Source organism: Centruroides sculpturatus, unplaced genomic scaffold (assembly GCF_000671375.1).
Source record: "Centruroides sculpturatus isolate CEXI.00-Female unplaced genomic scaffold, Cexi_2.0 scaffold1045, whole genome shotgun sequence".
Classification (NCBI taxonomy): domain Eukaryota; kingdom Metazoa; phylum Arthropoda; class Arachnida; order Scorpiones; family Buthidae; genus Centruroides; species Centruroides sculpturatus.
This window is the reverse complement of record NW_019385380.1, coordinates 148822-165282: the sequence shown is the minus strand read 5'-3', so window position 1 is coordinate 165282 and position 16461 is coordinate 148822. Positions and strand designations below refer to the sequence as shown.

At 31.9% G+C, this 16461-nt stretch overlaps 1 protein-coding gene across 1 annotated transcript in view; it reads right to left on the bottom strand.

Annotated features, from left to right (window-relative positions):
* Positions 1-16461, bottom strand: part of LOC111638347 — a 38228-nt gene that overhangs the window by 7488 nt on the left and 14279 nt on the right. The window contains exons 2-4 of the mRNA XM_023384043.1: positions 3784-3928; positions 3610-3716; positions 2474-2583 (exon numbers count right to left, since the gene is read on the bottom strand). Coding sequence (XP_023239811.1) covers positions 2474-2583; positions 3610-3716; positions 3784-3807 — 241 coding nt within the window. The 5' untranslated portion in view covers positions 3808-3928. The remainder of the gene's footprint in view (positions 1-2473; positions 2584-3609; positions 3717-3783; positions 3929-16461) is intronic.

Below are 16461 nucleotides of genomic sequence, written 5' to 3'. Positions count from 1 at the left end.
CTACAAAAGTCTAAGTTAGCAGGGTGTTTTCTCTGATACGGAAAAAAGAAATTGGATTTACAATACAGTAATTTATCATCAGTTCTATACAGAAGTTTTACTGAGCTTTATTAAATTATACCACTAAATTTATTATGGGAAATAAACTCATAAAATTTCATAACACAGTATACAGCAATATACAGTCTTTAGTAATTACTTGTCAATTACTCATTAATTATAATTTTTCTCTTATTGATAAATTTAAAATTATTGTCAATTTTGAAAAAAATTTGTGCAAGTTACGCACAGTAAGAATTAATGGTGATTTACTGTAAACTCGATTCTGTTTTATATGGTTTTTTTACACAATGTACGGAATTTTTTACACACTGTTTTGATTTAACATAATCAAATAAATTTGCTTTTTTAAAAATCTCCATTTATCAATAATGTTAATTTTAAGAGAAAAAAACATTCACTTTTCTTTTTCCAGAAAATCAACTTTTAAAAATTTCATAGAATTTGCACGTAAGGCTGTTACATCCCTCAAATAAATTTTAATATTTAGCTGAGATTTATAACTTATTTGAACATGTTTAGTGACAATTAGTATTTCATTATGATTTTATCCTTTGCTGAAAAAGCAGTTAGAAAAAAAAATTTGAAGTTTGATGATTTGTTTGTATAATTGTTTATTTTAATACAGAAGTTTTTGTATGCCATTTGGTGTTTAATTATAAAAGTTGAATAAAAATAAAATCTGCATAAAAATAAAATTTGCATAAATTTGCATGTTCTGTTCTTTTGTTTTGAGATTTGAATCTAATGAACATCATTACACTTGAAAATGTTAGTTACCATTAAATGTCTACTGAATGTTTGAAGGTTTGTTTTGTTATCCAGTTCGAATCTTGCTTTGCGTGACTTAAAAACAGATTTTAAGTCTACAGTTTAAATACAAGTTTACATGAAGATTGGAGTTTGTGTCCATAGTCCAACTTCACTTCACAGTCCTGGTTTCTTGAATATAAAAATAAAATGCCAGATCATTTGCAAAGAAGAAATTCAGCAGTTATGCTTACTCCCACTTTCATTTTAATTGATTCTATCAAGGAGATACACCAAGAAAAACATAGATCAGAAATGTTTCTTTCTGCTATGTTTTTATTTGTACATTTTTTTCAAAACCTTATTTTTCAATATATTTCTCTTTTCCATATTTGCAAGCTTCTACTGTATTATTTCCTATTTATATTAAAATCGTTATATAATCTATTGACAGAGATGAAAATATATATAGTTATGTTTCATTTATGTACTTGTAATCATTTTAAAATATTAACTCTCAAATAGAAGAAACTGAAGAATTAATTATACAGGTATACCTCAAGTTACATCATTTAGAGTTACGTCGTTCTTGATTATATATCATTTGTCAAAAAATATATGCAAAAATGAATATCAAGTTTAAGTCATTTTATTCGACTTTACGTCCGTCTGCCACAAATATTGAAGTCGTAATATTACTAGAAAAACATTAAAGCACATAAAATCATATTAAAATATGTACATTTACAGTAAATGTTAATATAATCATCATAAATCCTAGAGAACAAAACATGAAAACATCTGTGTTTCTGTGTTGTCTTATTTAGCGGTCTTTAAGTGCTCAATATTGATGTTTTCCACAGTAGCTCCAATATCTACCGTTTGGCGTCATTGCCAGTGCCACTCGATATTGGTAAATTTAATATAAATTAGTTTATTTTCTATTGTCGCAAGATAATTTTAATAACTGTATTTGTTATTTAACCTTACAAAATCATCTTATTTAATAATGTCTTAGAGCAAACCACATTCACAAATAAAGAGTCTGCAATGTACTGTAAACATCACCAAATTGTAAACATGTACATTTACAAGTATGTACTGTACGTACATGAATTCGTAAATTTAGATTACTTTTTTCTGTACTATATTAAAAACTAAAATTTATTTGTTTGTAAGCTTAAAATAGATTCTTATTAACCATATATTATTAAAAATGCATCTATAAATAAAATACAGAACTAAGAATGGTTATTTGTGGCTTAGCCTAGTGACAAGTAAATTTGGAAACAAGTAAATTCGACTTAGGTCATTTTGACTTAAGTTGCCTCTCCTGGAACCAATTACCTACATAAGGCAAGGTATACCTGTATCTAACATTGCAATGTAAGCATTACATTATTAGTTTCAATTAAGATTTTTGTTTTCAAACAAACTAAACTGATTGTTAAATCAATGTTTTTCCAGTTTTGTGTTTTCATATTTACTGTGCATAATGTTTGAAATTAACATGATTATATTCATTTCATAATATTCCTGTCTGAGTCCAAAGATCAATTAATCTATTATAAGCATGGTTGATTACACGTAAATCAAAAATGTTTCAATGAAATTTTTCAGTAAAATAATTCATCAGCTTTTATCATCGATAATAAATACTTACCATCTCTGTTCTGTTTATCTTTTAATGTCATACAATCACTACATTGCTGAAGAGAAGGCTGTGCTGTTATTGTTAAGTAACACTGAACTGCATCTTGGACAGAAGAAGTGCTACAATTGAAGAAATAAAAATGTCAGGATTATATAAATTAATATTTATGTCAACTGCACTAATTCTAAAATTTAGACAACTCAAAATCTGGAACCTTTCAGATCTTAAAAACTAAAAATGAATTACAATTCATTTTCAACTTAGTTTCAAAGAATTGACCAGCTATTAGAGATGCTAAAGAAATGAACAATAAGTTTCTTGTTACCTTAGTTAGACTTCTTATACAATTTTTCTTAACTCTGACCTTTTCTCACAAGGAAAATGATTGGCATATTTCTGCTAAAGTAAGTTTTTTTTGTTCTCTTTCTTTCAATGTATGTTATTTTATCCATTCATTTTACTTTATTATCTAATCCTTACAGACAAAAGTGGTATTAGCTCTCATTTAAAACCGTACGCTAAAGAAAAGTTTTGATCAGTTTAGTATTTAAATCAGTAATATTTTTTTCTTCTTTGAGACTGGATGTAATTTTTTTACATCCAGTTTTTCTGATAGGTTGATAAAATCAATATCTCATGTCATGTTCATTTAGGATTGATTAAAATATTTCAGATTAATCTTAGAAAAAGAAGAGATGGAGGCTACAGTGCCAAGTTAGGAAATAAAGAATTATAATAATAGAAACATTGAAACAATGATGGTGTGAGCCTATTATCTTGCTTTTGAGTAACTGTTTATACATTTGAGTGCTAAGAGAAGTAAGATCATGAGGAATCTCGCATTTGGCTCATCTTTGATATTTGATATGGACTTACACTAACATTGTTATGAAAAGACATCCTCCAAGAACATTATGATGACAATAAGTTTGTGTGTCAAATATGGGCTTATGTCATCATTAGTTTCAATACCTCAGTCATGAATATAAAGCCAATTATTTNATGTCATGTTCATTTAGGATTGATTAAAATATTTCAGATTAAAAATAATAAATTTTAAATAAATCTCAGGAATTATAATTATGAAGATTAACCTAAAAACAAGTAATAAATTATTCTAATTTAAATTTAACAATTATACTCACCAACAACCATATATCAATATATTTTCTTCATCCATAGGCCACTGACAAACCACAATTCTTAAATCCTGGTTAATTTCATTTTCTCCAAACAGGCGTACTTCTGACATCTTAAAAATCATAATTTAAATTTAAATATTAAGACTAAAAAGAAATCTTAAATTTATACATACATACTTTCTTCAAAGGGCGATAAGGCATAAAATGCCACCAATGTAGTTGATATATATAACAAGGTGCTGATGTATTCACATCAACCTCAACTTGAACAGTATATGACAACAGAAAATGGCCATCCCTTGTGAATCCAAGAAATACATGCCTATTTAATAATAATAAAAAAATAGCAAATTAAAACTTAATTTACAGTAATGGATATGGAAATTGCAACTATGATATATATGAGACACTCAACAGATGTACAAAGTAGCATATTTAAGCTGAATTGCAATAACTATATGTAGTATAGAGGAGAGGTTTTGTCAAAAAGTGCATTTTATTCCTACTGCTGTAATCAAAAAGCATGAGGAATGACTTATTTAAACTGCATGCAAGAGGGCACTGACATCGTTCTTTTGGTCATCATTTGGTACAACTTTCATTAACAGCAATCATCAAGTCATCATCTGTTTTCATTTGCAAATAAATGTTTGTTTTGTGTGTAAAAAATTTTTGCACCAGTGATTTTTCAAAATGTCGAGTATAATTTGGCAAAAAACAGGCATTAAATTTTGTTTTCACAATGGAATTACTGCTACAAAAATGTTACAATGCAAAAAGCCTTTGGTAATGATAGTCTACCAAAAACAAGAGTTTGAGTAGTACAAGATGTTCAGGTAGAGAACATGTTGAAGATGTTGAACATGTTGAAGATGAACCACAATAAACCACCCATTGATGAACATGTCACTCAAGTCAGAGATTTAGTGCTCAGCTCAATGATCATCATTTAGCAATTAGAAACATTATTGAATATGTTCCAGTATCATTTGGGTAGTAGCGAGGTTGCGGCCAAAGTTCTCATCTCTAAAATGCGAACATCGAACATCAAGTGCAGCTTACAAGATAGTGATGCTCGACGTTCGATATTCACGTTTTAGAGATGAAAACATTGGCTGCAACCTCGCTATTGTCAAACAATTTTAAAAGATAATTTGGGCTTGCAGCATACTGCTTCTCAAGTCATCCTGAAAAAATTGAATTTTTTTCTAAAAATGTGTTCTAGTGGTTAAAGAAATGCTTTCTCAAAGCGAATTGTTCTTAAAATACATCATTATGGGTGATGAAACATGGATCTTTGCTTTTGACACCAAAACAGCTCAACAGTCGAGTGAACAGTGCTCAAAAAGCGAAGTGAGATCAAAAAGACCACAGTCCAAAATCAAGGTCATGTTGACTTCAATTGTCTTGGTGATGTCCATCATGAATTCCTTCTGACTGGCCAAACTGTCAACAAAGAATATTAATTCTTTTTACCTCTATGTCCTTAATATTTTACTTTTTTGTTTTTATATTGTCTACTTGAACCTTGTTTATCAATTACTTATTATACTGGTGTAGTTTCTGATTAGCAAAGAGAGGAAGTCTTAGTCAAAAGTTAAAACAAAATAGTTTTATTTTCACCTGTATGCTCCTTTTGCATGTTTTGGACCTCTAGGTTTCTCTTTAGCAGATTTACAACATTCTATAATAATTTTATAAAACCTTTTAAAAAATGATATTACTCTCAACAATACAAGTATATTAAAAACCCAAAGCCTGATAATATATAGATACATAGCCAAATGATTGCTTTAAATACTCAGGCTACAAATCTGCCCCAGGCCAGTTCTTTTCTTCCAGATGATTATAATCATTAATTTAGATAAGAGATGCACTTCACTTAATGTCTACCTCTAGTAGCAAATTATTTAGTATTAATTATTAAAACTAGCAGATTTAGAGCCTGAGTATTTAAGGCATTCATTTGGCTATGTATTTGAGATAAGATACAAGATTAGTTACATCATCTTTATTGTCCAATATTAATACAACACTAATACCAACATAAAGAATAAAAAAACAAAGGCAAAATGTTACATTTTGTACAAAACTTTATTTTTTTTTTAATAGTTTTATCATTTTATACAGGCATAAATTAGAAAACATTACAATAATTATGTTACACTCTGTTTTTTGGATGTTTTATATTGTATCATTGTTGTATTAATATTGGACAGTAAAGAAAATATAAGTAATTTTTTATCTTACCTCAAATATTGTCAGGTGTAATATCATTGTTTAAAAGTTTTTATACAATTGTTATATAATGCTGAAGAAGGGACTACTGGTCTGAAACATACAGAGTGTACATGTGAAAATAAAGATATTCTGTTTTACCTTTTGACTAAGACTTTCTCTCTTTGCTAATCAGAAACTATACCAGTATAATAAGTCCTATTTACAAACAAGGTCCAAGTAAACAATATAAAAACAAAACCCTCAACAAAAATTGTTATTTGAGCATTTTGAGTTGTTTGCATGAAGAAATTTGCAGAAAACAATCCAATTTGTGGCAAGAAAACTCATGGCTTTTGCACAATAATGCACTTGCTCACAATGCTCTTGTTCATGAATTTTTGGCCAAAAATTCTACAAATACAGTTCCACAAGCTCCATAGTCACCTGATATGGCACAATGTGACTTTTTCCTGTTTCCTCGACTAAAATTTCCACTTCATACGCACTGTTTTGAGTTGACTGATGTCATAAAACAAAATTCCTGAAGGGATTTCATGAAAGCAACTGTAAAGCATATTTCAAGGATTGGAAAAAACATTGGCAAAAGTGCATTGGAGTGGGAGGTAATTACTTTGAAGGGAACAAAATAAGTTTTGATGAATAAACTCAAATCTCACAGTTTACTGAACCATTTCCGATCAGTGGCGTACCGTAGTGGGGCGGCAGGGGCGGCCCGCCCCGGGCGGCACTTTTTAGGGGCAGCAAAATTTCACAATAAATAATAATAATATCTTATAAAAATTTGAAACATCCGGCTGGTGACTTTTTGTTGGAGATTTTGTTAAGTGAATTATTGTAAATTACTGAGTCTTTTATCTATCTGTTACCTAAGTTGGTACATTTTTTTGTTTTTTTTGCTTTATTGTGTAATCCTGTGTCATTATCTCTATTTTTTCGGAAATGTTTCCACGTACACCGCCAGAAGCGTTAAAGCAAGCCCAAGAAGAACGGAAGAGAACTAAGTATCATCGTTCACCGAGTGATCTGGGTGTAAAATATCCAAAATTAAAACATTATTTTAAGAGGCAATCTCCTCCGGACTCAGATAGAGAAGAATTGTTAACCTTACGACAATATTTGGAGACGACTTTAAATGCAGTAATGTTGCAGTTGAAGTGTATCAAAGATAGGCTCGCCAGTTAGGAAATGGCCAACCAGTCAACTTTGTACTCGGTAAGGAAATTGGAAACCGACTTTTCTAAATTATGTTTGCGATTAGATAAACTGGAACAGCAACAGCAGTTACCTTTGGATGACATTGGTGAGTTACACTCTTTTGCCTACGATAGAAAAGTTAATGCTTCAAACAGAAGCAATCTAATGTTGTTTAATCATAGTATTCCGCTCGAGTTGGATTTGCGGGATTATATTGTTAACCTATTTTCTAAGGAATTAGATGTGACTGATCTGTCGGGGCATAATATTGTCGGTGTTTCCCGTTTGCGAGATAAAGCTCGGGAATTCTATTGCATACAGTTGTCGTCCTGGAAATGTCGAAATCATTTATTGCAAAAATTTCGGACGAAAACTCTACAAGAGCGTAGGGAAAGATCGGTGAAATTTAGGTTGGCACCGGATCTGTCGTTTAATTCCCGAGTTCGCCGTAAAAACCTGGTTACTTTCTTAAAAGAATATCGGGAAGCTGGCCGTCGTGTTTTTTTGCGAGATGACGTATTATATGTAGACGACAAGAGATTCACGTATTCTACCTCGGGCCATCGTTTAATAGAGGTGCCTGTTTCTTTTTTATTTTGAATTTTCCTCCCCGCAGGAGAATGGGTTTGGAGATACTTTCAACTTCATCGTGCCTGGACCAGTTTGGTTCAGGTAGTTATTCGGAATCTTTGTTTTTTAAAATTGTTGTGGGTTTAGCACCAAGTGTTCTCTGTTGGATTACATGACTAAACGACCAGGTTTAATTTGTTTAGCCCTTGTTGAAACCTGGATGGTTTCAGTGAATGGAGATTCTCTTGCTAACTTTCTTCCAGTTAACTGGAAGTATTTTATGATTCCAGCGGAAAAGCCATTGGGGCCGGGTAGACCCCATGGTGGTATTTTGTTATTTTTTGATAAAGTTAGAGGGCACTTCGAGTTATTGGAAACTTACCCTAGTTTGATAGTGATTGGTTTATCACTGTATTCGGCTCTCGAACCTAGGAATATCCTGGTGTTGGTGGTATATGCTGGTTCGCTGAGGCAGCAGGGCTTACGTTTAGATTTGTTTTCTTCTATTTTGAATTCTTGGTTTTCGTACTACAATGGAATTGTGATAATGGGCGATTTTAACGTCCATATTAGTGAAGTAATTGATTCACATGTGGATGTAGCTTCTCCCAACATCTTTGATATCAGACGGTCAAAGGATTTAAAGGTTGACACGGCCGGGAGACAGTTTCTGAATTGGTTGATTGAACACGATTTTATTCTCCTTAATGGTCGTACTAAGGGAGATTTCCCAGGTGAACTAACTTTTTTGTCAAAAGTGGGTAGCTCGGTAATAGACTTTATAGTCGTTTCTCAGAATCTTGTTCATAAGGTTGAATCCTTTCGTGTTGGGTCTCTCTCATTTTCGGACCATTTTCCAGTGGAATTACAGTTGGAAACCGGAAATTTGAAACATCCTAATGTATACTTGCATCACGCCTACGATAGTGCTATCGTCCGGACAGTCCGGGAACCGGCTCGCCGTCCGGGTGAACTAGTAATCTTTTCATCCGAGGAAATCCTGCGAAACCTGTTGACCTTTTTTCCTTACGATTCATTCGCATTCATATACACCACTAATATCCAATAGAACTATTTTAAACAGGTCGCTGCACTACCACCGAATTTTTCATTGCTTGTTCTGTGAAAAACTGAATTTCGGTCTTTTAAATTGAAATACCTAAATAAGGGAGGCCGAAATTTTCCTCCGCCCCAGGCGGCTGACACCCACGGTACGCCACTGTTTCCGATACTTTTTGATCACAAAGGTATAATGCTACATTGAACTTAATTGTTACTTACACAATATAGATGAGATTGTGGGGTAAATAACCTCATCTATATTGTTAATGAGCACTGTCACAAGAATTTGCTGTTCACAGTTATGGAATGAAAAGAGTTTACAGTATAACTAGGCCTGAAAAACATTATATGAACATAAATATATTTATCCCAGAATTATTTACACGATTAAACAGTAATGACCATTCAAAAATTTTTTGGGTCAATTTAATCCTTTTTTTTTATATCCAACCAAAGACAGATGATATACAACATGAAGACAAAACATAAATCTTCTTTAAAATGACCAAAGAGATAATATTAAAAAACATGTACAGGAACACACTTGACTCTGAGCTTTTTCTGTAGGCTCCAATGTCAAATAAACTCAGCATTAAAACATTTTTCACTATAAGTCAGGTCTCAGTTGCATTTAAAGGTGGACCACTGTCCTCTGGCGCAAATTTGGAAATAAAGCAATTTTTCCATAAATATATTTGTCCTAGGATTATTTATATGATTAAACAGTAATGACCATACAAAAATTTTTATTTTGTATAGTCATTTGATGTCAGATCCTACAGAAAGAGAGAGAGTTCACAACTGTTCGCAAGTGAATAAATACCTTACAAAAATCAAAGAGGCTGATCTTTCGTCAAATTGGAGAATCGGCAAATCAATGGTTCGCAGGATTGTTCGTTTGAGATCGCTAGAAGAGTCAAACTGGAGTGCTGATAGCAGTCAAACAGGGTTGATAGGATAACTTATTAGGATCGGCAGGATGGGTGATGTATCTGAGATGAGCAACGAATTCCCTGTGACGGACAAACTCTCTGTATTGTCACCAGATATTTTCTTTTATTTGGGGGGTCCTCCCTTCTTTCTTCTCCTGCCCATTTTTGGAAATGTTGATTTCTCTGTCCAATAGTGATTTTTGTTGTTAGGTTCCTGGTGACACATTTGATGTGTCACCTGGGAAAGGAAGTGACTCCAGTGAAAGATACGATCATATCCTCCAACAGTTAAATTATTTTTCCGCTGGGAAAATGTTACCACAAATGTCATGATCGGATAATAAAGTGAGAGAGCCCGGACACTACACTTTTTGTCACGTCCTTGCTCTCACACTTAGCACATTGACTGCCATGAGTGCTTTTACACAAACATGCTTTGGGCACCATTTTTATTATGCAATGTTTATTTGCTGCTTTAAATTTTTATATTTATTTTTAAATGATAAATCCTTCTTCATTTAAAACATTTCTAAAGATTAAAAAAGAAAAAAAACGTGTAACGAACTCACTAAATACATTTTTATATTTATTTTTAAATTGTCAATCCTTCTTCATTTAAAACATTTCTAAAGATTAAAAAAGAAAAAAAACGTGTAACGAACTCACTAAATACATTTTTTTAATTTATTAAAAATTGGTAATTTAAACGTTAACGTTGATAACAGAATCAGATACGTAAATTAATTCTTTTTTCTTCTTTAAACCTCTTCAAGCAGGTGTTAAGGTTGTAAAAAATTACCAATTTATCGTATGAAATGTAACTAATAAAAATTTGATTAATAAAATTGTTTCAAATATAATTTTTAATAAGAATTCACTCCCAATTATCTCTATTAAGCATATATTTATTCATTTGAAGAATTTTTTTTAAATTCCATTTTTTTTATTTTATGAAAGGTGCAATATCAAAGACATCTGTCCAATCTTAAATCCATCACAGTTCGTTTTTTACAGTTTCTAATAACTTCAACAGCATCCACTTTCAATTTTTTCTTTCATTTTTTTTTTATTTTTTTCTTCGCTCTCGGTTCTTTTCCCAACGCATTAATGATTACTGATGGTATTATTTAGTCATAATTTCTAAAATCTTTCTAAAGAAATTAGTCGACAACTGATCCAGCGCCTTCAAAGTGCATGAAGAGCTACAAGCACCTTCATTAGAGCTCGACAACCACTTTTTTATAGCATTTTTTTTCNTTTATTTTTAAATATGATTGGTAGTAATATTTAATATTTACCAAAAAAATATCAATGCAAATTATTCTGTAGTGGGCACTTGAAGTAACTTTTCTTTCACAGATGCTAATTACAAGATAATTCAAGTAATATAAATAAATATGATTTTTTATTTTTTAACGTTTTTCAATATTTTTTCAATAAGTTTTCCCTTTCATGATACCAAATTGATTTCTTTCATATTCTAAGCACAAATTAGTTACTTTGGTAGTATATTTATTGTGATAATATTCATATCTGGCAATCAAACAGAAAACTCTTATCACATTTTAAACTTCTTTATAGTTTATTCTATAATGCCTAATTAATGTGTCGTTCTCATTCCTGATGCCCACTAATTAGTTATAATAACTACTTACTACTGGAATGGTTGTATCTGGCAAAACACAACAGATAAGTTATCTCGTAGATGGCACCTGTTGTTTGATTGCCAACTATGAGATGATTTATAGTTGGCAGTAAAAAATTATGACATTAACACTTTATTTAGAAATTATTTTTTTTAGATGAAAATATAACTAAAGACCAAGCTAAACATTCAATTATTGATATTTGATTTTTTCATAACTTTTTTTTTATTTTACCTAGTTATTCTAATTCAAGACTGTGATGCCCTTTGTGATGTGATGAAATTAGTCTAAAGTTTTAAGACTGACTGTAGGTGCAACATCTCTTTACAAGGGTGGAAACTTCAAATTGTTGAAAGCTTATTGTGTTTGGCTAGCAACCTCACTTCTTATAACAGAGAATTTTTAGGATCCTTGTTAAGCAAAGATGAGTTGGTATTCATGTTATCCCCTCATCTTTTCTCTGTAGGTTTTAATAGTAACAAACACTAGTATACCATCTTTGTCAGCATAAACACAGACTACCTTGTTCAGTTTGTACTAACTTCTGGTTTTATTAGCTGCTACTGTATTGTCATCTCAGATTTTTCTTTCTTATGTGCATAAATATCTTGTAAGCCTCGTATAGAACACTACGGCAATTCCTTATGGAACATTATGAATCTATACAATAAACAAAATGTTACAGCAATGGGCACTTATTAAAGAAGTACAACTTTTCTGGAAACACCCTACTATCATAAAAAACTGAGTAGGTAAGCCTATTATAATAGACAGTACTACATTTATCTTTTTGCACACAAATTAATGTAATTCGTTCCCATAACTCTGTAATGTTGGACAGCAGATGGACTGATTCAAGACACTCAAGATTACAGCACTTGTTCAAAGTGTGGGGGCCGAGGGGAGAAGAAATTAAAAAAACTCAATGAACGATAATATGTGATATATATCGTCATTGCCTCCCTTGCCGTCTGGACTGCCGAGCTTTAACAATCAACGACATGTGGAAGCAGTTGAGTCAGAGATAGATGCCTCATTTACAAACAACACAACCCGTTTATTAAACACGAAAGAAGCTTACAAGATTTTCGCAATCTTGGAAGTTCTGCGGCATCTGCAGCCTCTGGGTCTTCCTCTCCTTTCCAAGATAGTCCCATTTTGAAGGAGTGTCCCTTGTTCGCGAATGAACGATTCCATCGACATCTCCGGGACAATGCGGTCGACTTCTGTTGATGTAAAGATGTCGATCTGAGGTCGGGAGATGGAAACGAAGATGAGCGCAAGACACACACACAACAATAGATCCGTCACTTGGAACTTTTGGGAGAAGAAGCCGTCACATCCTTAAATGTCCGGGGTTTTATCCGTTTTCCTCTAATTCCCCTTTCCGATTGGTCTCTCCTTGTCACCCGATGACAATTTGAAACCTTTCGGGGGCACAGGAAAGGTCAAAATCGAACGTTAATTTGATTTCCAACCAGAGATGGTCGACGGACTTACATTCTTCTATTGTTTAAAAGTTAGCGTTGCGTTTTCATATAAAAAATCTGTTTCTAACTACTGTATTTTTCTTTAACGCAAATTTTAGTGAGGGTTCGGACCTGTCCAGAGCCTCACAAAAGGACCCTAGCTAGCTTTTTTTTTGTAAGTGAAGAAGTCACAAGAGTGAAATATATTTCTTCCAGGTCAGAGTACGATGGTCAGGAGCTTACATTTTACACTATATTGCTTTATTAAATTATTAAATAAAGTATTATTATTTAATACTAGCTGCAAGGACCCACTTTGCTGGGTTTTTATTTGCTCGTACATTTGTATGTAATATAGTTTTTGTTTTTTATATAAGACTGTTTTTCTAAGTAATCTAGAATCTAGCTGCAAGGACCCGCTTTGCTGAGTTTTTATTTGTGGGCAAAAAGTAACAATAGTGAAGATTAAGATAATTACATTATAGCCAATCTTACCCGTTTTCACAGAATGCAAGAAATAAGTCCCCTGTTTCCAGACTAATTAGAAACCTGGTCCCGATTCTATTTCTGAACGTCTCCTGTTCACGTCCAGTCAAACGAACTATTTTCAACGTTTCTGGAACATTTACAATTGTTCTATAATCGAACCGATATTCAAATTTTATGTTCGAATTTAATTCGAATATTGTTCGAATTTGTTCAAACAATATTCGAATTAAATTCAAACAAATTCGAACATAACATTCGAAATAGAAAACCACTTTCAACCACTTTCAGCCCCATATCTCCCGCACCCTTATAGCTATTAAGACGTAACCCCCATAGTGCATGAATAGAGACTTGGGGCTACCACCACATACAAACAGCATTCATGTGCGACGTGTAATTTTTGCGGAAAAGTGAAATATAGGGACACACACGTCCATTTTTATATATATAGACTTATTATTTCATTGATTTAGATTTTACTTCAGTTTTATTTTATTTAATACTTTTTGTTTATCTTATTAATTTTTCTACATTTATAACTTTTTGTTAATTTTAAATTTAAAACAGTTTAAAAAAGAATATCATTAAATTCAATGTATTCATTCTAAAGCACTTAAAAAATTTTCCAGCTGATGATCTAAAGCATTTCAGAATAAAAATTTATTTTGGTTTTTGAATTTAGCATTTTTCCTAATAATTTTGATTATGGTGCTAAGTTTAAATTTTTTTATGTGAAAACTGACTGGAAATGTTAGTCAAGTGAAGAATTTGCCCTGTTTAAAGATATGGTTCTTAATAATAATAATTAATGTTAGAAGTCTGCAGTTGACATAAGATATTTAATACTATTATTATTTTATATTAAGATGTGTATTAAATTTAAATATCTTTCAAAAATCAAATTATTTAATGTATCATTACATTAAAAATTTTCAGTATCATGCATGTTGCTTTTACAGTAACTAAATATATTAAAATATTCAACTGTGTTTACTTACATATTACTTTTAAGAAAAAATTATATATTTCAAGTACAAGGTTTAAATTAGATTAATTCAAGTTAACAAGTTCAAACTATTTTATAATATGAACTGAAAATATATTTGTTTTCTGGTCTGATGGTATAAACCAGGTGTGTCAAACTCATTTAAACAACGGGCCATTTCGCCAGAGATAATTTGGAGTGAGAATGCAGGAATATAGATAGGGCAATTAAAACACATTATGTAGTTCAGTGAATTCAACTCAACAATATATAATTGCTATAGTATTGCTTTTATTTATTTATTTATTTATTTAAATATTTCTTTTATTTAATGTACGTATTATACTAAAATTAATTGTTTTTACTGGAAAGTTGCCAGCACTATCTTCCTCCTCCTAGTTTTCCAATATATGGATTCAAAGACTGAAAACAAACAATCTTCATTATGGCAGATAAATGTTTATCAGTTGATCTTGGTCTATAAGCTGTTTTATTTCATTTCAGAGCAATATGGCTGCGAGCCACAAAAAATTACATTGGGGGCCTCATGCAGCTCACGGGCTGCCAGTTTGACACCCCTGGTATAAACAATAACATTACATCATCTATATTGAGATACAATAACATAATGTGCAGACACTTCTAAAAATACATAAATTGCAATAAAGATTTCTGCAGTTTCTGAAATACTTGATACAAGAAAAATGTATTACAGTAGAGTCCCAAAAACTCAGCACTCGATAGCCCGGCAGTCCGGATAACTTGGCCATACCTGGCAGGGTGAAAAAACCCCTAGTTAATTTTCATTATAGACAGCTTTATGCCTCAAAGTATTTTTCTGAGGTCTGTCTTATCAGGTAAATTACTGTACACTGTGTATTCATTAATTTTCATTTTCATGTAGTAAAGGTTCTATGCCTTCATAAAGTATGTACTTTTCCTTTTTTTGGGTATTTGAGCAGTTTATTCTCTGTTGTGTTCTCAAGCAAACAATACATACAAGTACAGTATAGTATTTTCTGAGGAAACACTCGTTATTTATTCTTTTTTAACCCCATTCCCGATAACCCGGCATTTTCATAAACTTGGCCACCCTTTGATCCACATTAGGCTGAGTTTTCGGGACTACTGTACTACTATTTTCATAAAAAAGTATTAAATATTGAATTTATTTTTTCAGATATATCCAAAACATTTACGAACAACTTTATTGTAAATTTATTCAGATCAATTATTAACAAATAAATTGAAAATTGCAAATAAAGAGTTTTCATCCAACAATACAATAAAACTGAGAATATACGGTGGGTGATCGGTTAACGAACATAATCTGTTCCAAGATTTTGTTTGCTATCCGAATTATTCATTAATCGATTATCGATTTATCATAGCTTTCTATGGGAATTTGATTAATTCGTTCTGCAGACCCAAAAAAAAATAAAAAATATATACTTTCTTACTACATTTATTCATATGTAATAAAAAAAATACATATATACACGGTCTTGCATTTTTATTAGTCATGTTTTTTTCCGTTTGTGGGAGTTAAAGAATACGTCCAATGTCGATTGCTTTTCTGTCTTCATGATTTTTCAGAAGTAATTAATAGCATTGTAATTGTAGAGATCCCTAGGCCTATTAACATCAACCTAGTTTGGATGCCATTTTAAGACCGTTGTTCTGACATCCTCCCACTTCTTCAAAAGATCTTTAATAGCAGATATCGGCATAAATCCGCATTTTCAGAAGAAAACATAAAAGTATTGTTTCTGTCAAAAATACAAAAGACTGAAATTACAAGGGAGAGTTTCAAAGTTTGGGGGAATACTATCCAATCAGTATATACTGGGTAAAATGTCGATGTTGACGTCTCCTGCACTCCGAAAAGTTTCGAATTGTTACCTGAAGACAAAGGAAGACCAATCAGTATTCATTATTTTATGTCGCTTCTTGTGTTTGTTCAGTGAAATGTTCATTATCTAAACATGTGTTCATTGTCCGATCATAAAAATCTTTCACGAAAGTGTTCGTTATCCGATTTGTTTGTTAACCGATCACCCACTGTATTATAAGTTTTCAATAATGATATAATAATTTATGTACAAGGTCTGATCAAAAAGTAGCGGACCTTTTTTTTTTTCGCGTAAACCAATGATGCGCGAGAGGCCTCCTTCGGTGGAGTTGTGGAGGGGACAGTCATGCACAGCCCTGAATTTTTTCCCGCCTGCAGGAAGCGTCAGTCGTTGGCAATCGGCCTATGAGTGAGG